Source organism: Drosophila grimshawi, unplaced genomic scaffold, assembly GCF_018153295.1.
Source record: "Drosophila grimshawi isolate 15287-2541.00 unplaced genomic scaffold, ASM1815329v1 contig_311, whole genome shotgun sequence".
In the NCBI taxonomy this organism is placed as follows: domain Eukaryota; kingdom Metazoa; phylum Arthropoda; class Insecta; order Diptera; family Drosophilidae; genus Drosophila; species Drosophila grimshawi.
The window spans coordinates 6,547,043-6,574,205 of record NW_025063098.1 but is presented as its reverse complement, the minus strand read 5'-3'; the positions used below and the strand labels follow the sequence as shown (position 1 = coordinate 6,574,205).

Below are 27,163 nucleotides of genomic sequence, written 5' to 3'. Positions count from 1 at the left end.
TTTAAGTTGTATATGTATGTAACTACTAATCAATAGGTACAGGAATTTATTACTATATTTATGAATAAGTTTATTGTGATTTGTCAGATCCTATGGCACCACATTCCAAGGCGTATAGGTGCCCGCCTCTGGCATTTTTAGCTGAAATGGAGAATCCGGTTAACATGATTGACAAAGTGCTGGGGAGGATGTGCAACAAACCAGCTGTGTAAATTTATCCTGACAAGCCATGCGTATGCGTGCCGAGGTTGCCGGCGCTTCCAGATTAAAATCAGCGCTCAAATTCTGATCCAAGCGAGCGGCTGCAATGGCTTCCTTAATAGCAAAAAATGCCGAGCAACCTATGAAAAGCGGAGGTTCGCCAACGGCCTGAAACGAGAAGACAATTTTTAATAATAAACTTGACTAGATTTTAAGATTACATTAAGACTTAAAGAATATTTATAATTTTAATTGACATATTTAAATATTCAATGGCCGCTCAAATAATATATTTTACAGAAATTAAATAGTTTTACATTAGACGAATACCATTTCCAGTGTTTCCATTTGCATTAAGCCATACACAAATATTTTTGAGTCAGAGATAAATTCCTTAATAAAAATGGTTACAATATCATCCAATTTCATTAAAAATAAAACATAAAACTGATAATTTTCATACTTTGTAGTAAATTAGCTAATTAGAATTCTTCACGTACCTTTGATGAATAAACCGCGCGTGGATTGGGTGCGCCGGTCAAGAGACTGACGTTGAACTCGCCGGGTATATCAGCAAATCCAGGCAGCTTATACATGCCCGGTCCACGGGAATAGAGTATGCCCTGTGGAGAGTACATGAGTTCCTCGAGCGTAAACAGGCCGTAGCCTTGCATAAAGGCGCCTTCAATCTGGCCAATGTCAATGGCCGGATTGATGCTGGACCCAACGTCCATGACAATGTCCGTGCTGAGCACCTGATGATCGCCCGTCAGGCAATCAATCTCCACCACCGAAGCACCAACTCCATTTGTATAGTAGCTGTAGGTGAGTGCATTGGGATTCGTCTCGGGATGATAGCCAATGTTTGGAAGAGCATAGAAACCGGTTGCCGACAAACTGACGCGAGTGAAATATGCCTTACTGATCCACTCCTGCCAGGTGCCCTTGGGCAACTCCTCCTTGATGTGCGCCAGTCGCTTGTTGATCTTTTCGCAGGCATCCAGCACGGCCATTCCGTTAAGATCCGAGCTCGCACTGGCCGCCGTGGGCGATGTATTGGGCACCTTGTCCGTGGACGTCTCCGAGATGTGTATGAGCTCAATGGGTATGCCCAACGCTCGTGCAGCACACTGAATCATCTTCGTGTTCAATCCTTGGCCAATTTCAACGCCACCATGCGACAACAGCACCGATCCATCACCATAGATGATGATCAGGGCACCAGCCTGATTCAGATGCAAGACCCCAAAGGCAATGCCAAATTTGGTGGGGACCAGAGCAATGCCACGCTTCCGCCAGCGATGCTCCCGATTGAAGCGAGCGATCTCTGCACGCTTCTCATGGTAGCGTGACTGCTTCAAGCAATCCGCGAAGCAGCGCTCAATGGGGAACCGTTCCAGCTGCTGATTGTAGTGTGTGAAGTCGCCGTTCTTATAAAAGTTCAGTTTCATCACATCGAGCACATCGCGACCAGCAATGCGGGCCACATCCCGAATGATGTGCTCGCCAGCGAACATGCCTTGCGGGCCACCAAATCCTCGAAAGGCTGTATTCGATGCCAGATTCGTTTTGCACACCCAACCAGTCACACGCACATTGGGAATGCGATAGCAGTTCTCAAAGTGATACATGGCACGATCCAAGACCTAAAATATACAATTATATTTAGTACTTTGTCCAGGGCGGAGTAAAGCGTAATCTGCTTCGAAATCTGTTATTCAGTATAAGGACTAATAATATTTTAAATAATATTTTAAATATTGTTCATATACAATTACCGAAAAGGATAGATCCATCGACCAGCCGGCATTATTGTAGCACTCAATATCGCAGGCGGTGATGAGGCCCTCTTTGGTGAAGCCCAGCTTGTACTTGAATAAAAATGGATGCCTTGTGCCACTTGTGAGCATATCCTCGTCACGATCCAGCATGCAGCGAACGGGACGTCGTAGGCGAGAGGCAGCCAAGGCAACGGGCAGAGCCACCATAATGGCGCGCGACTCCTTGCCACCAAAACCGCCACCCAGGCGCTTGGCGCGACAGACGACGCGGTGGGCGGGCAGATTTACGACATGCGATATCAGCTTCTGCACCTCTGTCGGATGCTGGGTGGAGCAGAACATTTCCAGTTCATCGCTGTCGCGGGGCACACACACCGCGGCATTGGTCTCCAAATAGAAATGCTCCTGGCCACCCATGCGACAGCTACCCACATGGATGTGATCCGCCTCGGCAAAGGCCTGCTCCACATCGCCCTTGATCACATGGCACGGATAGTTGGGAAAATACGATTTGTGCTCGATGGCCTGCTCGATGGTCACAATCACCGGCTGCAGTTCCTCGTACTCCACGCGGACCATGCGAGCGGCGCGTTGGGCCAGCGTTTGATTATCAGCGACTATGGCGCCAATGATCTGGCCATAGCAATGCACCTCGCCGTTGGCAAAGACGTACTCATCGTGGAACACCGGTCCCACCTCGTTCTCGTGCTCGGTTAGATCCTTGGCACTGAAGAAGGCATGCACGCCATCCATGGCCAGTGCCTCGCTGGCATCTAGCTTGGTAATCTTAGCGCGTGCCTTGGTGCTCATCACCAGTCCCAAATACAGCTCACCATCCATGCGAGGAATGTCGTCCGTGTAGATGGCTTCACCAGTTGTTTGCTTAAGGGCAGCGACATGCACTTTAGGTTTACCAATTGGATCGTGACTGGCCTGATCCGTGGACACACGCTCAAACAGCTGGGCGCTGCGCAGAATGGGCGTGTGGAAGGAATCGGCGCCACTGCGCTCCACGGCGGGCACAGCATCCGGCGGCATGATGCCAGCATCGCACAGTTTCCGACTGATGGCCAGGTAGGATTTGAAGAACAGGCTGACGACCAGGGCGCGTCGATAGGCAATCATGCCACCGGGCGCAGAGGCAGCCAAGGGCAGTTCATCGCACAGTTGTTCCGCCACGTCCTCAACCAGCTCCTGATTCCATTTGCGTCCTACCATCGCCTCCGAGGTGCGCGGCGCCAAAACCGTTGTGGGTGCCATGCCACCAAACGCCATGTGGATGCACTGCACCACATTGGTGCCGTGCACAAAGCTGACATTCACAGCAGCATTCACAATGGCAATGTCATCGTCCCGACGACGCGCCTGCTTAAAGGCCACCACATGCTGATCGGGCGTCGTTTTCTGGAAATGTATGCCGAGGAGGACTTCATGGGCCTGTATAACATTGCGACGATAGCCGGTAAAGAAGCCAGTGCCCATGTTAACCGAACGCCTACCATCAGCCTGACTGGCCACCTCTAAGCGAGCACCTGCCGCCGTCAGTACAGGGTTCATATCGGAGATGGGGCTGCCGGTCATGATATTCCCGCCGAGGCATGCGACATTGCGGATCTGTTTGCCGGCAAAGTAGTGCAGCATGTCCACGGCGCACTGGAAGAAGCGCGTCTGCGTCTCGGGCAGCTCCTCGATCCGCTTGCGCAGATATGCATCGATGTCCATCAAGCTGACGGCGGCACCGAAATAAATGCTCTCCTCGGATTCGTGCACTTCCAGCAGCTCGGGCACTTTAATGGGATTGATGAGCACCGGATAGAGGAAGTGCTTAAATTTCACCTCCACGCCCACCTCGGTGTTACCCACAATTAGCTTGGCGCTTGGATGCTCAGATTTCAACTGTAGCAGCCCCTCCAGACTCGTTGGTCGATGCCAGGCCACACGATCCGAGCGAAAGATCAGGTTCTCCTCATCATATGCAGTGGTCAGCTGCAGTTCTGGCGGAAAGATCGGCTCCTGGCTGGGATCGAAGGGTTGGAACTCACTGCGTTCGAAGAGCGTGTCATCCGTTTGGGATTCGGAACCGTTTTCACAACCTTTGCCATTTACGCGACAACACTTGTCACCCATGCCGCAGGCAAACTCCTTCGTGAATGTCTTGTAGCCCTCGAGGATGGGTCGATAGCCGGTGCAGCGGCACAGATTACCCTGGAATGCCACCTCCAGATCTCGCATCGATGGCTGTGCTGCATTGCGCAACAGTGCATACATCGACATCACTATGCCCGGCGTACAGAAGCCACACTGCGATCCATGTGCCTTCGCCAAACGCTCCTGGGCCGGATGCAGTCGAGTTTTCGTGTTCCCAATGCCCTCCACAGTGGTCACTGCACATCCGTGCATTGCACACACTGGCGTCAGGCATGCATTCACGGCCAAGTGACTAATCCTGTTGCTCCGACGGTCCAATCGCGAAATCATCACTGTACAGGCGCCGCATCCTCCCTCGCCGCAGCCAAGCTTTGTGCCACACAGCCGCAACTTCTCACGCAGATAGGTGAGCAGTGTACATTCGGGATCAGGATTCGAGTCGATCACCTGCAGATAATTAATAAAAAAGTTTTATTATTTTTTTTATATGCATTTTATACGCATGAAGAGGGTACAATAAAGTCGGACGAAAATGTATAACGGGCATTTTAACTTCATTCTGCCTAAAAGCATATTTCCATCTTATCGTTTTTCAACGCATTTTTGATGATAAATCTAAATTTTACAACTTCAATTATTTGATGTTTAACAAGTAAGAATATTGAAGTCGAGTGAGCAACGAACACTTAAATGTAAGCAGATCTTGAAGTGCTTTATTTCTGTTCGCAAGCATAGGAAAACACACTGAATTGTAAAATAAAACTAAGTAAAAATATACAGAAAATGCTTGCGGCTGCTGACTGAAATTATCTCAATGAGTCCAGTTGCATGTTAATAATAAAAAGCCTCTATCGATAAAATGAAGCAAACTTTGTTCTTCGTGGGGTATACGAGAACTTCAATTTTAAATTTGAAGTATCTTATAGTCTCTGAGATCCTCGGGTTCAAACAGACGAACATGGCTATATCGAGTCGACTTGCCTGATTAAGAATATATATGATTTACGGAAACAAAACTGCTTCCTTCTCGTTACAATGGATTCAGGGTTTAAAAATAAACAACAATGCAGCGAGTCATTAAATGAAAATGAATTTTAAAGCTGGTTATTTCAATTGCAATCAATGCACTTTCCGTAGACGACTCTTATTGCTAAGTAAAATAATATGTTTATTTATATATATATATTGGCTGATAAGATAGAGAGTTGCGAGATTTCATCACCTATATTTTATATTAAATGTTGTTTTTTTTTTAAAGATAAGGGTATTCAAACAACAGGTCAATGGATTGGCAAGCTTACAAAATATTTATTTTAATTGTGAGAATACTAAAAGCACATAAAACCGGTTTTCCTCTGTTTGCAAAAAAACTGAGAAATGCGTATTAAGTGAGTATTTATTTATTTTTTTTTATTCTTGGCAACTGTTTGAAATTTTAAATTGCATTTTGCGCGAAATTGGGTCAACAAAGTTCAATCGTTTTTCTGCTCTCAACCTGTTTTCCATCCCTCGCCGTTTATAATGTGCTATCTGCTATTATCAGGCGTTTTACTCGAAAAACAACTCAACCAAGTTGATTGTAATTCTGCTCGAGATTGCGTATAATGGCTGCAGTACAATATGCCTTGCATATATACAAATATATACATATATATGTTTGCACTAAGTAAACAGATAAAGGAAATTAGCGGCAGTCCTATTCAAACATTGTATTTATTTGCTTATTTTTGTTATCACTTTGCCATGTTTGTAAGAGTCCTCATAAAAATAATCTAACACTGACTACTACAGGCTAATAACGGCTTAAATTGTGCAATCAAAGTATCAGCGAACTAACGAAAGTTATATTATTAATCAAATCATATCTTTATCAAAGCAAAAACAATTGCAGATATATTTCAAGGAAACTTAAAAACATTTTGATAATCTGTGACGTTGCTCTACCAATTAACCATGACCCAATGTTATGGGTCAATTGTTATCAGCAACGCAAATTTACTCAATTTTAAATTGTGTGACGTTAATTTCAGTCAATTGAATGAGAAGCTTCGTTTATTCAACCTAACTGGCAAATAAAGCAATCAAGAAGCAATAACAAGTTTCGATATAAAAAAAGTTGTTTTAATTATATTAAATTTTGTTTGTGCCAATTGCATTTGCATAATCGAAAAAGTCTATTTATAAACTGTAAATTCCCCACTCTTGACAACAACTTTACCTTTTTTCCATTAACAAAAAACACCAAAACCGAAGTTTTAGCCGCCGTCGTTGACATATTAAACACAATATTCTTTTAAAAATGTAACCTGCTATTCTCTGAAATGTATATGTTTATATATATATACATATATATGTATCTGTGTTATCACTTAAACAAAACAAGTTGTGTGTTGTGCGTAGACCGACCAGCTTCGACTTTCAATGCACGACCGGCTCGACCAAGTAACGAAATCGTTCTGACGTTGGGGCGCAAAAATTTTGAGATTACAGAGTCGAACGTCGGCACTTCTAGGATTATATAGCACATCATAAACATAAAGTAGTGCTGGCATCTGTTGATTTGGCCAGCTCGGCAGGGGTACCTCACTTAAAAGTGATTAAGGTAGTAAGATATCAGTTAAAATGACGGCATGTGCTTTCAAGTAATGTTTTTGTATAAATAATATAATATATAATAATAAAATATGTAATTTCATCCCTCGCTATCTTTTGGGATATTCTAAGAATAGCGTGACCCGGCCTCAGGTACCTATCCTTGAGTGTGCTGCATGAGCCCGCTAGCTGATACCCAGAGCAACACATGTTCATACTTGAACAGTTTTTGTATACATTTTTACACACATTGTTTAATTCTTAGGCACTAATTTAATTATATATATTATATGCACATATATACATGATTATATTATTGACACTGTCATTCAAAGTGGCAACAGTTTTTGCTTATCGCTAATATCAGAAAAAACACGTGTAAATTTAGTATATATAGAGCAAGGTGTTGTAGTTCATAATATTGATCTTAAGCATTAAAATAAAGGTGTCAAGTACATTTGGCATATACAAATACATACATCTAAAACGTTAATCTTATCAAATTTTGCATATTTTTACATATGTTCATATTATATACTGTGCTGATTATTTGAATAGCTACTAAGCATCTCATTATTTGCACAGTTCAATGACCTATGCATTTATCTAGATTTCAGAAGAGTGCTACGCAGACTTTAGATCCAATTCGCGTTCAACTTTTGTGCCCTCATACAACGCCTGGCGACGCATTGCCTCTTGCAGTTGCTGTTGCTCAAAACGTCGCGTTGACCAATGATATCTGAACATTATTAAAAAAAGAAAACAATACTTTGTTGCACTGCATCTCTAGCAATTTATATAAACACTTACCTGCAGGCCATCCAGTAGACAATCGTCCCACAGAAAAACGAACCAAAGCCGATATGTGTGGAGAGATGTGGGCGGGAGGAGCCTAGGAACGCCAACACACCGACGCCTATCCCGCCGCTTATGCCATAAAGAAAACTGTTACGAAAGCATGGAATCTGAGAAACATCGCGCCCAAATATGACAAAGCTCTGCAGGAAATTATGCAACCAAATTAGAACAATTACAATTTGTAAAATGTGGTATTATTATTACCTTGGCCGGTTCTTCTGCATCATCCGCCATGGCTGTTTTGCTAAGTTTTTTGTTAATTTAAATCTTTTCAACAGCAGAATTTCTACTTGCGCGTTGCAAACAGCTGATTATTTCCAGTGTTGTCATATTGCGTCAAAGTAAAATATCTAATAATGTATGTCAAGCCACAACCATCATGCAAATATTGGCGGTCGACTTCGGCATATTTACATAGATATGCAGTTTATATGTATTGTGCTGTTCACTTATAGAGTATAAGTAACTTAAATAAATATAATTAATATTTAAGTAAGAATTCTTTACTGTAAGCGAATTTTTCATTCACAATCAGACAGTGTGTACAATATATTTTGTAAGAATTGGCAGCACTGCTTGACGCTAGCAAGAAGCAGAGCACGCTCTAGCTCCGTTTGCCACAATCACAATTTCATTCTTTAGTTTTTTGGGTTTTTCGTTAATCAAATTAGCAACTGCAAATGCTGAATACCCACAGATGCTCAAATTAAATGTCAATTATATGTGTGTGAGTACAGCAACGTCAATTTAAGATATTCAGGTATGTTCGAGTATGTCGAAGCAAACATACACACACATCTATATGCATGTGTAAATATATATTTGTGTGTGTGTGTACACATTAACTACTTGTATAAGTGGCTGACGAAAGCAAAACAATCAAAATAATAGCAGAGGACAGCAGTTGCTGTATCAAAATAATGATTGTTATTTCGTCATGTCAACCGAGAATTTCTAATGCTCGACTAGGCTGTGCCTTTGAAATCAACAGCATGTCGTACACGTACGCAAAATCTCTTAAATTTTAAGTTCATGATAGGAGGTGGACTGGAATTATCTGTTGGTGACTCTCATCTAATCTGTCTCTCCCTCTCTTTCTCGCTCATTAATTCATTATATTTTCTTACTTATCTTACAGTTATTCACCGAATACGGCACTCACAACAAACTGATGTCAGGCCAACAAAGTACACGCAAATAATATATATATATTTATATATATATACAATAAAAGAAAAATACCAGCTCACACACACATACACACACATGCACACATGCATACATACGTGGATGAAGGCAAAGAAACAAACTGAAACCGAATTTCAACCCGTAACCAATTCTTCCAAGCCAGCAGCTGTGCACACAAATAAGCACACTTGACGGCTCACCGTCACCCACATACACAAACAAGCAAAACAACTGTTAACCGACACAAATACACACACACACAGCCATCCACCGATTGTGCACAAAAAATGGATTCAACAGCATCAACCTCAAGCGACTCGCCAGTGGCCACACCGGATCCCAAAAGTAAATCCTACACAGGCGACACCACATTCTACGACAGTGCCCTCGACCATCAGCTGTCCACGTCGAACTACAGATCCTGCAATGGTAAGTTCTGCTATTAATCCTCTCATATTGTAATTCGATTCATATTATGAATAAGAAGTTAAGCAGAGGAGATAGGCTGGGAGATACTCTGTATGTCGCAAACCTTACCTTAAATTGCACAAAGTTCGTGTAGGCAAAGCAATACGAGCTATTTTTGATCTGAATATGGTAAATGAGCCTTCACTCATAGTTCTAAAGTAGAAGGCTCCTGGTCAAATAGTCTCTGAATTCGGTGAATTCATACAGAAAAACAGATAAAGTGCACAAATTTCTTAATGACTTTTACTTTATAATCATAAGTAGAAGATGCCTTCTTTCCTATTTCGAATGAGTACAGGAATAACGCACTCAAAAATATACACAAAGGAATCCAACATTAATTATTACTATTTACATTTTTGTAAATTCAAAACTTACGCTTGAGTTGGCTTTGAGGCTGTATTTTTTAAGTTCATAATAATAGTTACACATTCAAACATGAATTCCCGCATGGCAAATAATGTTCAGGCCGAGGTAGACAATTTGCCTGCTGATGGCCAAAACCTGGGGTCAATTAATAACGACTCAATGGCTAAGCTGCAAAATATCGAACTCAAACAGAAGCAGGCAAAATTGAAGCAAGAGCTAAACAGCCTGAAACTACAATTGACTGCACTTGAAATTGAAATCGATTACGCAGAGGAAAATGTGAAAAATAGGAAAAATCGGCAAAAGACTTGTGTCAACCAGAACATTAAAGCTGAATTCTTAAATGCTGCACAAGAGGCGCTTAACTCTCAAACAAGTAGAACATTTCCGGACCGGTTTCTTGCCCAAATATTTAAGCCCTTTGCAGAAGATGCCAATTTTATGGACCATTGTGTACATTTTGATGTTGAACTGGCCTATATAATGGACAAGCTGCGCATGCAGGCTTGTGAGGCACATGAGCCCCGGGTTAGGGAGGTGATTAACAAAAAACTGCCCCAATGCCGATCAAAACTTGTGGCTAAATATGAAGCAAGGCACAGCAAAATGGAAGAAATGCAACAGTCAACAATGTTATTACTAAAACGCAAATGCTTTGAGTTGTTGCAGCAGCTACTGAATGATAGCTGCAAGAATCAGAACTATATAATACCATATATAAAAGAACTAGAAACTTTATATGAGCAGCAAACACAAGACTTTTAATTTATTTCTTAATTTGATATATAATATATTTTTCTAATTTTTCGCTACATGAATTTATTCACATTCACAGAAAGCTTGAACGGGGACTTCAATCAAAGCTCAGGACAAACAAATTATGCACACAAAATGTTAAACGCCGATGAATTTGCCACTCTCAATGGCATTAACAATAGGAATGGGAACGGAAATGAAAGTGGCGTTGAGGCATCTGCTTTTAATATCTATCCTTCCAATAACCCGGCGGCGATTAATGCCAGCATGCTGCTGATACAATCAGAAAGCACCGATACGAATACTTCGCAGGAGGAAGTCGATCCAAAGTCTCAACTGGCCAACAAGACAATATTCAAGAGCGATAATCCCAACTTGTCAATTATAGAGATAAATGATAATTCCATCAAGGAAGAGGATCTTGAGAAGGAGGTGGTCCTAATTGAGCGCCTTTCAACCGAAGATCCCGACGAGACAGTCGAAAAGGTGAAGAACATACTCAAAAAGTCACCCAACAAAGTGGAGGATAATGCCACAGAAAAGCGACGCCGCAAAGCCGAATCCCTGCTGCATTCCAGCAAGCAAAAGTTAGACATATCAATAGCTGAGGCATCGGCAGCAGCGGATGGGCCAAGCGAGAAGCGTCTGCAGCTTGCCGAGCCAGCAGCCACAGGCAGCGATCAGCCTCAGACCAAGCGCGAAATTGTTATCTACGATTCTCTGGATGAATTCGATCAAAATTTACCCTCAACTGTTACACTGCTGAATACGCCGTTTGGCAGCAAGGTCTACCTCGTCGGCACGGCACACTTCAGCGAGGAGTCACAGGATGACGTCTCTTATGTAAGTATCAAGCCAACAAATTAATAATTAAATACCCACTAATCCCTCTGATCTCAGGTCATTCGCAACGTCCGTCCAGATGTGGTCATGGTTGAGCTATGTCCATCGCGTGTACACATACTGAAGCTCGATGAGAAGACACTGTTGGAGGAGGCCAAGAATATCAATATACCCAAGGTATAACGTATGACGAGTATTAAATCGAAATACTTATTTTAAATACTTTTACCTTTTTAGATACGTGGCATACTCCAGACGCACGGCTATATCAATGGCATCTTCTTTATTCTGCTGCTGCAGATGAGCGCACAAATTGCCAAAGATCTGGGCATGGCGCCCGGCGGTGAATTTCGGCGTGCTTTTGAGGAGATACACAAGCTGCCTGGTTGCATTCTACACCTGGGCGATCGTCCCATTCGTATCACACTTTATCGTGCTCTGCGAGCATTATCCTTGTGGCAGACGATGAAGCTGGTGTGGCGCCTAACATTCACGGACAGCATCAGCTGCGAGGAGGTGGAGAAGTGCAAGCAGCGTGATCTGCTCGAGAAACTGATGCAGGAAATGGCTGGCGAATTTCCGGCCTTCTCCGACGTTTTTGTCCGCGAACGCGATCTCTACTTGTGTCACTCACTACAGCTGGCCGCCCTGCCGCAAGCGGCGCCCGGTGCCCATCATGTGCGTCCCGTGCGCGTTGTTGGCGTTGTGGGTATTGGTCATGCCAATGGCATAGCCAAGATGTGGGGACATGTGGATCCGGAGAAGATACCGGCCATACTGGAGATACCACCCGCCAGTCTCGGCCAGCGGATCTGCAAGAAAACCTTCAAGTACGGTCTTATCGGTCTTGGCTGCTATGGCGCCTTCCGCTTCATGAGGCCGCGCCTGACGCGTTTCTTTTAAGTTGATTGTGGACCATGTTTTTTTTTCTACTTTTGTTGACATTCTTTTCGTTAATAGGTGACACGCCCATGTAATTGAATGGGCGGTGACATATGATAAGTATTGCGAGTACTTGATGCTTTTGATAGAACGTGTTTATACGCTACACATAAATATATCTATGTGTGCAAAAAACAAAAACCAAAAAAAAAAAAAAAAAAAAAAAAGCAAAAACAAAAAAAAGACATTCAAACATATTCCTGGTTTTAAAAACCCAACAAAACAAAGAAAAAATCAATGATACTATTAAAAAGTATAGTCGCGCACTTTGTACATTCTATGTACTTGGCTTGGGATGCTGTGAATGTGATTACAAATTATATCAATTCATATTCAATTGTTTTGCAGACGGAATTCATTAAGATTGTTGCGGTCACTACGAATTAGTTGTGTGTTTTTGACCAGCTAGTTAGTTAGGCACCATATATTATTGCATGTACATGGTTTCGTGGCAGATTTCATGTCAAACTCAAACTCAACTAAAACAAATACTTCAAAATTAGTTAAATAATTATCAATAGCAATGCTCTTAATGTGAATGTGCCCGTTGTATCCGTGCCCGCCTGCCTAAAGCAGTCACAATACTTTATCTTCGACTTACTCCATATAATGTAAATGTAAATGAAAATGTTGTTCATTCCGCATTCAAACTCTGATTCTGAATTTAGCTAGTACCGATTAAAATTAAGTGGAAACGTGATGGACCTTCGATATTGAAAGAATGGCCGTGTGTTAAATGTTGCATATTATATTGAGAAATTTTACAATACAAAAATAAAAATCGAAAACAAAATCGACCTACAAATACTTTATTAAACATTACTACACATTTTAACTGTATCGTAACAAAAATTGTATTACAAATACAAGCAAACTTGTTTTGACGCTACGTAGTTTGTGCTAATTTAGAACTGGTGTTATGTAGCATTTAAAATAGTATACCACCCGACAGAAATAAAACCACTGTGTATAATTGACTCAAATAAAAGTTTACATACCCCCAATAAATTGTGTTTATCTAGAGCGAATTTTGATATCGGTTCGGGGTGATTAGAGAATTTAATCATTCAGTTCCACCAAATTTTAATGTGCTTTTCTAGCCTACAAATATTTCTACTAACTTTTACTCCGAACCTGAGACAAACCAAGCACATATCCCACTAACTATGAACAAATATCTAGACACATATAATTATACACTGCGTTTGTTTTTTATTATGTACTTTAAACGTATCTTAAGCACTAAACGTCTCTCTTGTGTGTTGCTTTTGTATGCCGTAAATCTTGCTTTTTTTTCTTTTCTTTTCTTTTTTTTTTTGTTTAGTTAAAATTTTCCAACATTTTGTGTTTTTTGTTTTGTTTTTTGCTCTTATATGTAGGTAACATATTTTCTCTTACAATTTGCTGCAATACAAATAAAAGTCTTAAATTGTAACTGTAAAATTCTAAATAGTTACAAAGTATATTCTAAATACATACGTAGTTAATTTTGAGGCGTGTTGTGTTTGTGTGTGTTGTTGTTTGTTTGTTTTTGTTTGTTTTGGAGTTCTCTTTATGTATATTATTTGTTGTGTTTGTTTGTGTGTGTGTGTGTGTATTTTGTTTGGGGTTGGTAATGCAAATATGTATCGTATTTTAAATTATAACTTAGAAACTTGGAAAAATTCAAATCAAAGGCTGGGCGCAGTTGCGCATGGATCTGGCATACAGGAGCCGGACAGATATTATTGTATAGGACACATAACAGATACAGAGAAACAGATTGATGATGTGTGATTGTTGTGATTACAACAACAAATGTAAGATCACGGTTTTTGTCCGACAACTGCTGTGCCAAAAATGCACAGCAGCATTAACAATTAATGTTATCCATTATAGTAGTAGTAGTAGTAGTTGGATCTGACTTTCTGAACTCTGCTGCCACTCCCATCCTATCCTGCCTTGCCTGCCATCTGCATGAAGTTCCATAATGTCACTGCCCGTTGTCACACCAGTTTTGTTTGCCTCCAGCAACGATGCAGCAGCCTACGGCGTCTCCGTTGACTCGACCTTCACTTCAGATTTAATGCTCGATGTCAGATGGTTATTAGGGTCGGGCGCACTCAGGTGCTAAAAGCAAGATTGGTGAAAGCGATTAGAATTCATATGCATAACACTTGGCTGCACACACATATGTATGTATATATGTTTATATATGTATGTATGTATGTATGTATATATATATGGTATATAGTATATATATAGATATATATATATATATAGTATGTATATTTCTGTTAGTAAACCCTAGCCTAGGCAAACAACAACACTAAGTAATGAATGACCAATATATAATAACAAGAATTGGCAAACAACATCAACATCAACATCAACATATCAACAACAAGAAACAACAATAACAAGCTAGACCACACACATACACACACACAGTAGCTTTGATTACCACAGTATTGGCCACAAACTTGGACTTGCACACACATTGCGCACACACAAAGAACAGAAGAACACTGAGTGGTGCATGTATGTAGTACCTACCGATTGGCTACTCACAATTCCGAGCGGCAATCCACCAATTTGCGGCGACAAATGTGGCACCGTTGGCACAGCAGCAGCGTTCGGCGGAACCGGTGACGGAAGGAGCGCAGCAGCCGCTGCGGCGGCCACAGCCGCAGCAGCTGCTGCCATGGTGTTGGTGCCGGCGTTCGGTGGCTGTACCAGGGCAGAGCTGGTGCTGCTGCCCAGATTTGTTGTACTGTGTGGACCATCATGCGGTGTGGTGCTGTGTGCCCGATGATGCAGTGCGCCTGTATAATAGCCGCCATTTAATCCTGTATTTTGTATTTCGATTTTTGTATTGGTATTTTGTTTATTGGTAAAGTTAATAATATGTTGCTGTTTTTTTTTTTTTTTTGTTTTCTTGATTTGTCTGTTGTTTCTTTTTATTTTTTTTTAAGGAGGTAGGTGGTTTTGATTTGGTTTAATGTAGCGGTAGTTTCAGATCAAAAAAAAAAAAGAAAAGAAAAGAGTTGTTCTCGAATTGGTGGTGGCTGCGTGTGGTCTAAGAAGTGGCTAGTGGCGAATAGGAAAGAGAGTTTTGCCGCTTTTGGAGCGGTCATTAAAAAGAACTTATGATGCGATGAGTTCAGAACAGGCGCCTAAAACTAACCTTCCTACCAAGTCATGTAGGTGTATTATCACGATTGATTAATGATGCTTGCTTTCCTTAAGGCTAAAATACAAATAGGCTATAAGCTATATGTTAGCTATGCAATCAATTCCGCTGGCCGGCCGGTCATAAATTACTGACTTTTTCAATTGGGTTGGGCGAACTCTTACTCAATTTTTTAATCTAATTATAAATCGATTTAATTTTCAATTAAAATTACGCTTGCTCTGCTCTGCACTCAATGATGCCATCATCCCAAAATAGAACCAAATTACAAAAAAAAAAATGTATAGATATATTTACAAAAAAAATAAATAATAATAAACCAAAATAAATAATAATTATTTGTTAAACAATTTTGCAATAATGCGCCACACAAAAGCAACAATAATTGGTTCATTAAAGATTTTGTTTTATTTGTTATCTTTGTTTTGTTAATTTTTTTTTTTTTGCATTTCTTTTTTCTGTAAAGGTTTTGTTGGTTGCTGGTTTCGAAATTAACTTGCTTTTTTTCATCAATTGTTTTTAATTTTATTTAGCTTTCACAGTTATTAAAAATATTTTTATACATTACAAAATAACAGTATTTTATTCTTTTTGTCTCTTTACTTTTACGCTTATGCTTATTAATTTCCTTCGTTTTGTTTGTTATGTATAACTTTATTTTGCTCATTTTTTGTTGCAGCTTGCTATATACTCGTAGGATCTTGTTTATAGATGTATATTGTTGGATTTATGCTTCAGTAGATGTGTGTGTGTTTGTGGGTATGTGTGTGAGTGTGTTGTATATTCGTATTTGTGGGTGTGTGTGTGTGTTTTTCTATATGCATATATGCTTTGTGCTTGAAATTTAACAAATTTTGTCTTTCTTTTAAAACAAAATAAAATAATGTATAATAAAAAACAACAAAAAAATACTCTCGATGCATTTTTAAACAAATTTGAATGTTGTTTGTTTTGTTTGTTTATTTTAAGGAATAAGCTTCATTTGTATTGCTGATATTGGTCTTGAGCGAAAATTAATAAAGATAATTGTGAAAAACTTGGCGGCAATTGCATTAATTGTTTAATTTTTAACTTAAATTGCGAAAATTTTACAAAACTATACTTTGCGCCGTTTCTCATTTTTTTTTTTGTTTTTGTTTTGTTTTATGCAAATATTACATTTTATACGCTAACAATTCTTAAATGTACCGAGACTTCTCGGTTGATCATAATGTGCTGGTTATTTGTGTTTTTGTTTTCTTTCTTATCTTTTCCTCAATAATGTAATTCTAAGTTTTTAATAGTAATTTTTTTTTTTGTTTGTTTGTTTTCTTTTATTATATAATTTCTGTTATATATTTTAAATGTACATAGACTATGCATTAAAATTACTTTTAATTTTCTCTCGTTTTTTTTTTGTTTTTTGTTTGTATTATTATTATTATTATATTTATTTATAGATGTGGTTTACTTTCACGCGCCGTGTTGTTGTTTTTAATTTGCTTGTTTGTATAGTTGTGTGTACGTTTTTAATTAATTTTTATTTTTGTGGTCTCAGCATGGTAAAGATCTTTACGCAAGGCGAAAATAAACACGGATGATGAGATCATTATGCATTATAGAGCAAATGTATTGAGCATCAAACAACAAAAAAAAGTTGGTAAATCGCACAATTTTTACAAAAGTTCTGTTTTTTGTTTCTTTTCATATTTCTTTTTTATTGCAATTTTTCGTTTGTGTTGCATATTTTAAAGAAAGAAAGTCAGTAATTTATGGCGATTTTGCGATCGATTCTTAAAAATAATACGTTTTGATTGCTTTGTGTAAACTACAAAATTGGGATATATAAACTTTTTGCTGGTTAGTATTAAAAATATTACAAAGAATAATACGATATATAAATATGTGCTTGAACAACAAATTCTCATACAATGGTTTCGTAATAATTATTCGGTTGAGTTAAGTCGTTAGTTAGATTAAGTATTTATTGTGGGCAGGGGTCTCAAAACATTTAACAACAATCTATCAAATTGTTTACTTTCACCTTTTTGCTGTAAATAATTATGAATTATGTATACATATGCAAACATATATACATACATACATACATATCTACATACGCAATACGCATATATATATATATTATATATATTTATTTCTGTACATTCTACAAATGAAATTACAGTTTTAAGCTAGTTACAAACGCTGACAACAACATTTGGGAGTCTGGACCAGAAGTTTTTATGTGGTGGACAAACGACTTTTACAATAAATAAATTAGTGATTCTAGTCCCCATGGAATCTATTTCTTTCAATAAACACATAATTAAAGAAAAAAATTGGGAATACAAAGAACAAAAAAAAAAAAAAATTTTAAACAAAGAAAACTAAGACCCTGTCGCATTTGTGATTAAGACCCAACTGTGGCTGTGCATGCATTAAATTCAAGACCAACATACATTTATGTTTTATTACTTTGCTCGGCGTTTGTAGTTTATCTAGCTTGCTTACTGTGCATATATCGATTGGTACACACATTTGTATGTATAATCATCGGTCGCGCTCTAAACCTCCTCCTCAACATCCTTCTATTTATGTTCGTAATGCGGCCCTAAACCGCTACTAAATACATATCTATATACGTACATATATAAATATATATGTCTATATATATGTATAGATATATATATAGCTTAAACTGATTAACTTATATATCAACGTTTATAGCACGCGTTCTTGAAATCTTCATTCAACGCGACTTTATCTTTCTCTTTATATATATATATATGTATTTATATGTATGTGTGCTTTGAAATGAACCAGAAGAAATAGAATTATGTATGTAGACGCTTGCTGCATAAATGTGTATGTCTCTGTATGAGTGTGTGTGTGTGTGTTTATGGTGTTTTTTTGTTTGCTTATGAGTGTTGTGTGTTTATGATTGTATTTAAACGATTTCTGTTACTGTTTCTGGTTTTGTTTTTTTGTATTTCTTTTTTTGTTTGTTATGTTGTTTGTAACGCTCTCTCCCTGGCATCTGTTTCAGCCTCGCACTACTTTTCTTGATTTGATATCATTTGTAGTTTACCTTCGGGATAAACAGCCGCCGCAACGCCACCGGCCGCAGTGGTTGGCGGCGTGCGCATGAAGTACTCCTTGTTAACGCAATTCCTCAGCACTTCTGGAATATTTCCGACAATCGCTCGTCGTATTTCGGTGGCTGCCATTTCGCGCAGCTCCGTTGCGGATGCATCGCTAAAGAAGGCGGCGTGTGGTGTACAAATCAGATTTGGAGCATCTTTCAGTGCGCCCTGCAAGCCAAAGAATACATAACGTTTAGTATGAAACATATCAAGCGCTGTCGCTGCGTCTGCTCAGATTGCGTAAAATGTTTCGTTTTACAACAATCTCTTACTTCAAATACATTGTATGGTTCGTTCTCGTGCACGTCCAATGCGGCTGCTCTTATCCGACCCTGTTTCAGTGCCAGCGCCAAAGTCTCGTCATCGACCAATCCGCCGCGGGCGGTGTTCACCAGAAATGCACCAGGTCGCATCTAAAATGATGATTTTAATAGGTGTACAGGAAGAAATTTATATATATATATTTACCTGTTTAATTGTGAATTCATTGATTAAATGATGATTGTGCTCGTTGAGCGTACAATGCAGTGAGACGCAGTCGGACTGAAAAAGCAGATCCTGCAGCGTATAGACGCGTGTGAGGCCGAGAGATTTGTCAATGCCATCGGGTAGGTAGGGATCGTAGAATATAACATTAAAGCCAAATGCTTTTGCTCTCAACGCAACAGCGCTGCCAATGCGACCCAGTCCAACTAATCCTAAGGTATCGCCACGAATGCGTGCGCAACCCTGTAAATGATTTGAATAACATTTAGTATAATTATCTACTTTTATCTGCAATTATTAAAATTGATCGATTAGTGTGATCAATCTTCACTTACATGAGCTGCCTCTCGCACTTGTTCGGGGCCCGTAAACTTTTTGCCCTCGCGCACCATATTCGCCAGCCAATATGTGCGCCGGTATAGGTTCAATATCAAGCACATTGTTGTGTCTGCCACCTCCTCGACCCCGTAGCCGGGCACATTGCAGACTGCGATGCCCAATTCGCCAGCGGCTTTCACATCAATGTTATCTGTGCCGCTGCCAATGCGCACAATGATGCGTAAAGCTTTGAATTTCTCAAGATCCTCCTTGGTCAAGATGATAGTGTGCCACATCAAGGCGCCAACGGCTTCATTCAGCACCTGCCACCAAAGTAAATAAATAAATGTTATCAATCAATCAATCAACGTAAATTAGTGCTGGGATTTAACTGTGTTTACCTTCTCATGTATTTCGGATGTGCTCTGTGCATCGCAGAAGGCCACTGTAGCCACATCCTTCAGTATGGGCATCTCAATTGAACAGTCGCGTCCATCCAGTAGCGCAACCAGCGGTCGCGCCTGCAGCGGACCATTGGCAAAGCTGCCTTTAACATCAATGCGCGAACGCTTCGGCATCATAAGATTTTTATCCATTTTTTACCTTTTGTTCGATATTTTGTTGATTTAACAGCGCGCTTTAATTTTGTTGCTCCTTTGTTTGTTTATGAAATTAATATTTGATTTAATTTCTACTTATATATGTTGGTTGTTGGTATTTATTGTGATTTGTTTTGTTCTGTTCTGTTCTGTTTTGTGCCGCAATTGTTTCTTCGTTGCGTTGCGTGTTGCAGTTGCTTTAATTTTAATCAACGGAAACAAAACCTTTTCAAGACGACGATGCACACATTGCAATCATTTTTGGCGCTTCATATTGAAATCGAGAATCCTGCAATGACAAGAGAAAAAGAGATTATACATATATATATACAACATATATCAGAAAAGAAAAAACAGACGACTTGCAAATTAAATGGAAATACATGAAATCTGATGTCAAAGTACAAACAAATAACAACTGAAAACAGCAACGCCAACAAATCGCGCCAGTGTCAGCATAATATTCACCGATGACAAGTTTTTCGTTTGGATTTCGCAATCGTCAGCGATAAAGATACTATTTGATTGCAATGCGTTCTCGGCTCGCTCGCTCGCTCGCTTTTTCCCCTCCCTCATCTGTTTGTCTGTCCAAACAATCACAGTCACTGAGTGCGCAGCTGGCTCGAGGAGGGGCTGGAGGTGCAAGAACATAGAAATTCAACGCCTCCTCAGCAGCAGCGCCTGGGTCGGTCAATGTGTGTCTCATACATGTAATGTGTTTGTGTCGCTATCAGAGAAACGATTGTTGTTGCTGTTGTTGTTATTGTTGTGATTGCTGTTGAGCAGCTGCTATCGTCATATTAACAACACAACACATCGTGATATAGCGTGGCATTGCCCCCTCATTCCATCCATCGCTTCCCTTGCATTCCGTTCCAGCAATGTGCTTATCAACATCGTTTGCTTTTGATTAGATGGACAACAAACAAGGCAGCAAGCACCACAGCAACAAGCTAAACCAACACGAATATCAGCACTACAAATATCCACTCCAGGTATTGCTGCTCCATTGTGCTTTATTTTTGGATTAGTTGACGTGTTCCTTCATTTTTCTTTCTTTTCTTTTTTTGCCTATCTTATCAGAGCGAACAGCGTCGTTGCATCTGGTGACTGAGCACAGTGTACAGCTGTGATAAGCATACGGTGTACGACACAGTTACATTTACAGTTAAAGATATCGGAAATATTTCAAGGTCGCACAGAATAATGCATGCACACAAAATTCTACAAAATATAATTATACCGCGATCAGGCAACGATATTAATTCTTTTCTGTTAATTCAAAAATTTGCATTTTCGTCATACACAACTCAGTCATGAACAACAATGAAATGAAATTCGTGAAATTAAGAGTTCGCTTGACTCCAGTATCAAAGAGCAACAACAAGCGTTGATAAGCCCACCCGTCAAGTATAGCTACTTTTGTCTGTCGCAACAACATGAAATACACAAATACACACACACACAAGAGACCTCCTCTACTCACAGATAGCCAGCGACACATCAGTCGTGTGTCACGTTCAAAGCGATTCGACGCTACGCGACTCAACTAAACAGAACAGAACAGAACAGAAACAGCAACAGCAGATAAACAGCAGCTAGTAGCAACAACTACAACAACAACAACAATAACGATAATCATATTAATAGCAATGTCAAGCACAGCAAAGAGAAAATAGAAATGCACAGATGCTCGAGATAATGGCTAACAAACGAATAATAAATAATACAGCATCGCAATTATGACATTTAAATATATATAGTATGGTATATATATATATATATATATTAATGCTAAAGAAAAAAAAGCGAACGTTCACCCAGCGCATTGCTTTGTTTATTTTTAAAACAATTTTTGTTAAGCCCACACAACACATGAAGACATTTGCGATTATGCTACTTTTGTTTTGGGGCAGAATAAGTAGTCGGATTTGATTGTATTGAGCCCAAAAGCGATTTCAAATCGTATGTGGCAAGCGATTATAGTGAAAGGAAGCCACAAACAGTCGCATACTTGAAAGCGCGCCAAAAAACAAGTTTTGCAACTGAACTACACAAAAAAAAAAAAAAATACAAAAAATGAATAAGAAAAAAGAAGAAAAACAGGCAGCAACTTCAGTTTGCCCCAGGATGCGATGCAGCAACGTGTTCGCGCGCCCACGCAGCTGCTGCTGCTTCGCACGCTTTTATTGAGAAAGTTGAATACAAAAAAATAAAAATAAAAAATAAGTTAACAAGAGAAAAAACCTGTTGATGTGTATACATGGAGTACACATTTATAAATACACACACACAAACACACACACACATGCACACAAAGTTAGTCACAAGCAATTGTACATACATAAATCACAAGCTAGCGCCGCAGATGAGTGTACACTAAATGTATCTAACAGATACATTTCACTGGTTAACTCTTGCTGCTGCTGTTGTAGTTGCCGCGACGGCTGCTACCTGAGCCGAGTTGAGCCACCGGCTGTCTAACAGCAAGCAGCAGCAACAGCAGCAAAAGTTGAACTAAGCAAGAATACACACACATATACATACACACACAAACACGGTGACTGCTGCTATGGCGAATGGCATATTGTATCTTTTTTTGTTTTGCTTTGTTTCTCTCTCAGTGTGTATGTGTGTGTGTGTGTGTATTATTTTAATAGCCGACAGAGCCAGCCAAAACCAAGCCAAGCCGAGTGGCAAACCGGTTTATCAAGCGAAAGACGACGACGCACGATAACAGCAAAGCCAACAAAAGTACAATTTCAATGTGTATGTGTGTGTTTTTTCTTCTTTCTTTTTGCCACAATTTTTTAGGCAGGAAAAACTCATGTTGGCTTAAATTGTTTGTTGGCTTAATGCCACAATAACGAAAACGAGGCATTGGCTCGAGCCGTCAACGTTACCAACAACGTGTGTGTGTGTGTAAGTGTGGGATACACGTTTAAATATACTTACATACATATAAATATGTATTTTCAAGTCATGCGCATTTGTACACTCAACACTCACACACATATACAATTGCACAGACACATATTTGATTGTGTGTGTGTCTTGGGGCAGGCAAAAAAGTTTTAAAGCGCTGATGCTGATGACGCCATTGCAACAGTCAACAGTCACAGCCAGAGAAAGAGAAACAGATAGAGAGAGAGAGAGAGAGAGAGAGAGAGACCGGCAGAGACATAGAGTGAGAGAGTATATATATATGTGTGCGTGAAAAAGACAGAAAAGTCAAACTTATGAGTGCTTTCCGCTTGAGTTGGGGGTCATATGGGATATGCCCGGGTGTAGGGAGTGGGAGGGGCACCGGTTGGTGCGACACAGACGCACAAATTATTAGTACTACGACAGGGCGCACTCGTGTCTCGTGTTTACGTCAAAGTTTGTACGTTCATTTTGCTCTCGATTACTTTTCAGCTTAAATTACTATGGTTGCTCTAGTTCATCATTTTTTATATATATTTTCTAATTGACTACATTAAATACACCCTATTTACTGGCAGTTCCACTTTAATAAAGATGTACTGTACTTGACACTACGCTTGTTGCCAATGGAGTGTTTTTGTTTTTGTGATTGTTTTTTTTTTTTACATTTGTATTTTTACTTGCTTGCGCTTGCTTCTAGCTCTCTCAGCTTGTTTTGTGCTTTTTTTTTAATTAACAGAGTCTTTAATCCGTGACGTCGCATTTGGCGCGCTTTTTCTTCTTCCGTCTTCTCTCTCGCGCAATTCGCATTAAATGCGGCAATATAGCTTAAAGCAAAAGTTATTTACTAAAATTTGCATAAGGTCAGCGTATCTTATTCTGTCTCTGTCTCTTTATATGTGTATGTGTGTGTGTGTTTTTGAGTGAATGACGCAAATCTAAAGCAAAAACAATAAATAAAAAAAAAACTGCAAGCATTGCAAGTCACTTTCATCACAGGGCAACAACAATTTATTATTTGGCTCACACGCCTTTAGCAATTCCGAGCGAACCATTTGGCTCAACAATCAAAATGTGTTTTCCGTTGATTTATACGTTTTTATTTAGACTAAAAGCGCGTCAGTGAATTGGCCACAGATCGATATATGGATGATGCAAAGCAGCCAGCGCGGCAACACCACCAAAATCAGCAGCGGCAGACAGCCAACAGATTCGCCCGATATACGGCGGTATTTTTATATATTTACAGTAGTCGCTAGTATATTGGAACTCGACGCTATCAGACAAATTGGTAACATTTCTAATTTCTTTACTCATTTATTTTTGATTGATAAAACAATTTTTTAATAAACATTTTGCGCTATTGCGAAAAAAAAAAAAAATTATAATAATTTTAGATTGAAAAGCGTCATTTGTGGGCGAGTACTGTGTTTATATTTAAATGTGTTTCGTGGGAAATGAAAATTTAAATGACTGCCGTCTATTTTTGTGGTTTTGTTTTCGATTCTTTAAAAGTGTGAAATTCCTCCTGCCGCAGGTGTGCTTGTTTTCCTTCTTTTTTTCTTTTTACATAGTTGGCAACAAACAAGAGATAAAAACAACAAACAAAAAGAGATAAGCAATAGATAGCAGCAATGCATTTGGACAACCAGGCGATGAGGAGACGAGTGGGAGAAAGGGTAAGAAACGGGTGCATGCACATTGATAGCAGGTATCTACAAAAAGCAACTCACAATAAAAACTAATTTAGTGTTCTTGTTGGAAAATTTTCCAAGTGGGGGTTTTCATGTACAAAAACGAATACGCAATATAAAAACAAAGCTAATTCGAGTTTGTCTTGTCCGCCACTTGCCCAACCCACTTTAAAAAGCAGCACACAAAAATACTACAAGATCGTTCAAAGAGAAGAGAAAGAGCGAGCAAAAAAAAAATCCATAACAATGCAAATATGCGAAATAGACAGAAATTGGATGATGCTGATGGGAAGGGGGTGATGGCAACAAAAAAAATATATGATTACACAGAGCAGGCAGGCAGGCAGCAGACAAGCAAAAACACAAATGTATATGTATGTGTGTGTCTCCAGTGATGGGTACAGCAGGGGCGCCAGAATGTAGAAACGACGGAAACATGACAAGCGAAAAAAATGTGTTGTAATAAAACTAGAAACAAGCGCCAATTTTATTGGCCTGCAAGGGTAAGGTTAGAGAGGGTGGCCAATGGATTTTTCTGTGTGTGAGCAAAATCGACAGCGGCAACATTTTATAAACTCTTTCTCTTTTTTGTTTTTTTTTCCATGTGCGCTTTGTATTTATTTATTTATGTATATATGCATAAATTGTAAGAGAACAACAACAACAACAACAATGTACAATGCACAATGCACATAACAAACGAAAACGAGGCTTGCATCGATACCCCTGGCCCAGGCAGGCAGACTCCTATCCCTGCCATCAGCGCTGAGCAGCGAACTAAGCTCGGACTCTGTGCACAAGTTTTTCTTTTTTCAATCAATATGCAGGCGTTGGGCAACAGTGCACAATAAAGCGGGCGAGCGAGCGAGCGAGCAGGCGGCGGCTATTTATAGGACTAAAACACGGGCAAAAACACAACAAAAAAAAAAAAATAAAAGGGGAACAGCAACAGAGAACTAACTTTAATGCGCACTTTTTTTTTTGCTCACAGAGATAGACAGAGAGAGAAAGAGAGAGTAGCAAGCTTTAACTGTTTAAAGAGTTTTTAAGAGCTTTCGTCTCGTTCACACACACATACACTTGCACGAACTTTCATGCACGAAAATGTTGTACTTTCACCCTTTAAAGGACTCGGCAACTCTTTGCTTAACAAACAAACGCAGTCACAGCGAACAGTAACAGAAATAATTTTGAAATATGTCATTCGCTCACTTGACGATGGAAGGGAAGGGGAGGGGGAGGCCTCTCGCCTTGGCTTGGCTCTCTCTCACTCACTCACTCGAACGAAATTGTTGCGGCGGCAAAATAACAACGATGAGAAGAAGAGACAGCAGAAGTTGCAGCAAAGTGAGGGAGGGGAAGTGCAGGGGCGTTGCGCAGTGAACCTTGCGTGTATATTGTCACTTGGCACACACACACACATCCCTTGAGTACATGTGTTTGAGTAGGGGGGTTTATTATTGTGACTGTGTGTTGGTACGCGCGCGTTGTACGGCAAATATTGCACAATTGAATTTATGTTTTACATATTGGCAGCAGCAACAACAAAAATGATTATTATTGCTATCATTCACTTCCTCTTCCACACACAGTAGCACTCCTAAAAATACACACTCACACAGACACACACACACCAACATGCAGATCGGCTTTAAAATTCATACGAAATTCTGCACGTTTAAATTTTTTTTCTTGTACACGTTTATCGCGCACGCACACGCATACAGACACACGCACACAAACACACATACATGAACATACACACGCTGGTCGAAAACAAGAAGAAGAAGCAAATACATTTTGTGAATTTTACAAGATTTAGGAGATCATCTAAAACGCGTATATAACAAAATTTTTTTGTTAAATTATGCTACAAGCAACAGCGCACTAGTTTTTCATTTTCTATGTATTTTTCGTATAATTTTTCTATTTTGTGGTGGCGGCAGCGGCGGCGGCGGCAACGGTGGCGGCCGCAGCAGCATTCGCGTTTTTTTCATTTTTTGCGATTTTGTAATTGCACAAAATTCACGTGCTAAACACATTTTAACACGCACAATTTATGAACAAACACTTGGCGGCTAGCTTTCTGCACATTTTCCATGCATTTTTCATAAATTTTGTATACTTTTTATATATTTTTCAACAATTTTTTTACCAGCAACGCGTCCAAATTCCACTTTCGACTCGCAGCTTTCAAAATGGCGGAATACGAATACGGCAATTTTTAGTTTTAGTACAGCAATGACGCGATGCTACTCACTACCGCGATGCTACTCGTTTGCCGCGTATCACAATTAAAGTATGTAATTGTATATATAAACTCTGCAATTGCATATATTTAAACACACCTGGCTATATTTGATGTACACCACGTTGAATGATTTATTTAGTTTTGCACTATTAACTAGGAAATTTTTCTTTTCCATCCACTTGCACACAAAATATTCTCTTTTATGCTTCCTCTTTTCGTCGAGCCATTCCCATGTTTACGCACCCACGCACACTCGCACAAGAGCGCAATTCCAATGACTAAAAAAAAATATTTTTGCACACAATAAAGCGACAATATATTACAATTGCTCTTACAAAATTTATAAATAAATATTTGAAGGGAGCGATATTTTAATTAATTAAAGCCGAACGAAGACAAACGAGCAGCGCTTGATGCGATTTACGCTGGGACTGACCGATACTATCCGGG

General features: G+C 39.6%; 5 protein-coding genes across 17 annotated transcripts; 2 read left to right on the top strand and 3 right to left on the bottom strand.

Moving 5' to 3' along the window:
• Positions 1-6,583, bottom strand: LOC6563390 (xanthine dehydrogenase). Its single transcript, XM_001990149.3, has 5 exons — positions 6,349-6,583; positions 1,980-4,577; positions 702-1,847; positions 202-369; positions 1-141 (listed from the first exon to the last, which is right to left on the bottom strand). Exons 1-5 carry the CDS (start codon positions 6,403-6,405, stop codon positions 91-93), a joined length of 4,020 nt encoding a protein of 1,339 aa, XP_001990185.1. The 5' UTR covers positions 6,406-6,583; the 3' UTR covers positions 1-90.
• Positions 6,584-7,105: 522 nt separating this feature from the next.
• On the bottom strand, positions 7,106-7,908 carry LOC6563801 (cytochrome c oxidase assembly protein COX20, mitochondrial). The gene is made up of 3 exons (XM_001990150.2): positions 7,785-7,908; positions 7,533-7,720; positions 7,106-7,461 (listed from the first exon to the last, which is right to left on the bottom strand). The coding sequence occupies exons 1-3, from the start codon at positions 7,812-7,814 to the stop codon at positions 7,347-7,349; spliced, it is 333 nt and encodes a 110-aa protein (XP_001990186.1). The 5' UTR covers positions 7,815-7,908; the 3' UTR covers positions 7,106-7,346.
• Positions 7,909-8,151: 243 nt separating this feature from the next.
• On the top strand, positions 8,152-12,943 carry LOC6563802 (traB domain-containing protein). 3 transcript variants are annotated; one of them, XM_001990151.2, is made up of 5 exons: positions 8,152-8,340; positions 8,719-9,197; positions 10,441-11,204; positions 11,262-11,381; positions 11,442-12,943. In XM_001990151.2, the coding sequence occupies exons 2-5, from the start codon at positions 9,056-9,058 to the stop codon at positions 12,105-12,107; spliced, it is 1,692 nt and encodes a 563-aa protein (XP_001990187.1). In that variant the 5' UTR covers positions 8,152-8,340; positions 8,719-9,055; the 3' UTR covers positions 12,108-12,943. The 3 variants fall into 3 exon arrangements, with proteins under 3 accessions (XP_001990187.1, XP_032593551.1, XP_032593552.1); XM_032737660.1 differs by having other exon boundaries at positions 8,190-8,307; XM_032737661.2 differs by lacking the exon at positions 8,152-8,340 and adding an exon at positions 8,579-8,639.
• Positions 9,655-10,409, top strand: LOC116805489. The gene has a single exon (XM_032737671.1). It carries the CDS (start codon positions 9,675-9,677, stop codon positions 10,368-10,370), a length of 696 nt encoding a protein of 231 aa, XP_032593562.1. The 5' UTR covers positions 9,655-9,674; the 3' UTR covers positions 10,371-10,409.
• A 405-nt stretch (positions 12,944-13,348) lies between the features above and the next one.
• LOC6563803 (C-terminal-binding protein) lies at positions 13,349-27,142 on the bottom strand. 11 transcript variants are annotated; one of them, XM_032737665.2, is made up of 8 exons: positions 26,811-26,977; positions 19,646-20,132; positions 19,262-19,567; positions 18,909-19,169; positions 18,722-18,853; positions 18,386-18,608; positions 14,697-14,974; positions 13,349-14,255 (listed from the first exon to the last, which is right to left on the bottom strand). In XM_032737665.2, exons 2-8 carry the CDS (start codon positions 19,838-19,840, stop codon positions 14,172-14,174), a joined length of 1,479 nt encoding a protein of 492 aa, XP_032593556.1. In that variant the 5' UTR covers positions 19,841-20,132; positions 26,811-26,977; the 3' UTR covers positions 13,349-14,171. The 11 variants fall into 11 exon arrangements, with proteins under 11 accessions (XP_032593556.1, XP_032593555.1, XP_043071120.1 ...); XM_032737663.2 differs by lacking the exon at positions 26,811-26,977 and adding an exon at positions 26,618-26,736 and having other exon boundaries at positions 13,445-14,255; positions 14,682-14,974; XM_032737664.2 differs by lacking the exon at positions 26,811-26,977 and having other exon boundaries at positions 18,713-18,853; positions 19,646-19,869.
• Positions 27,143-27,163: the final 21 nt, after the last annotated feature.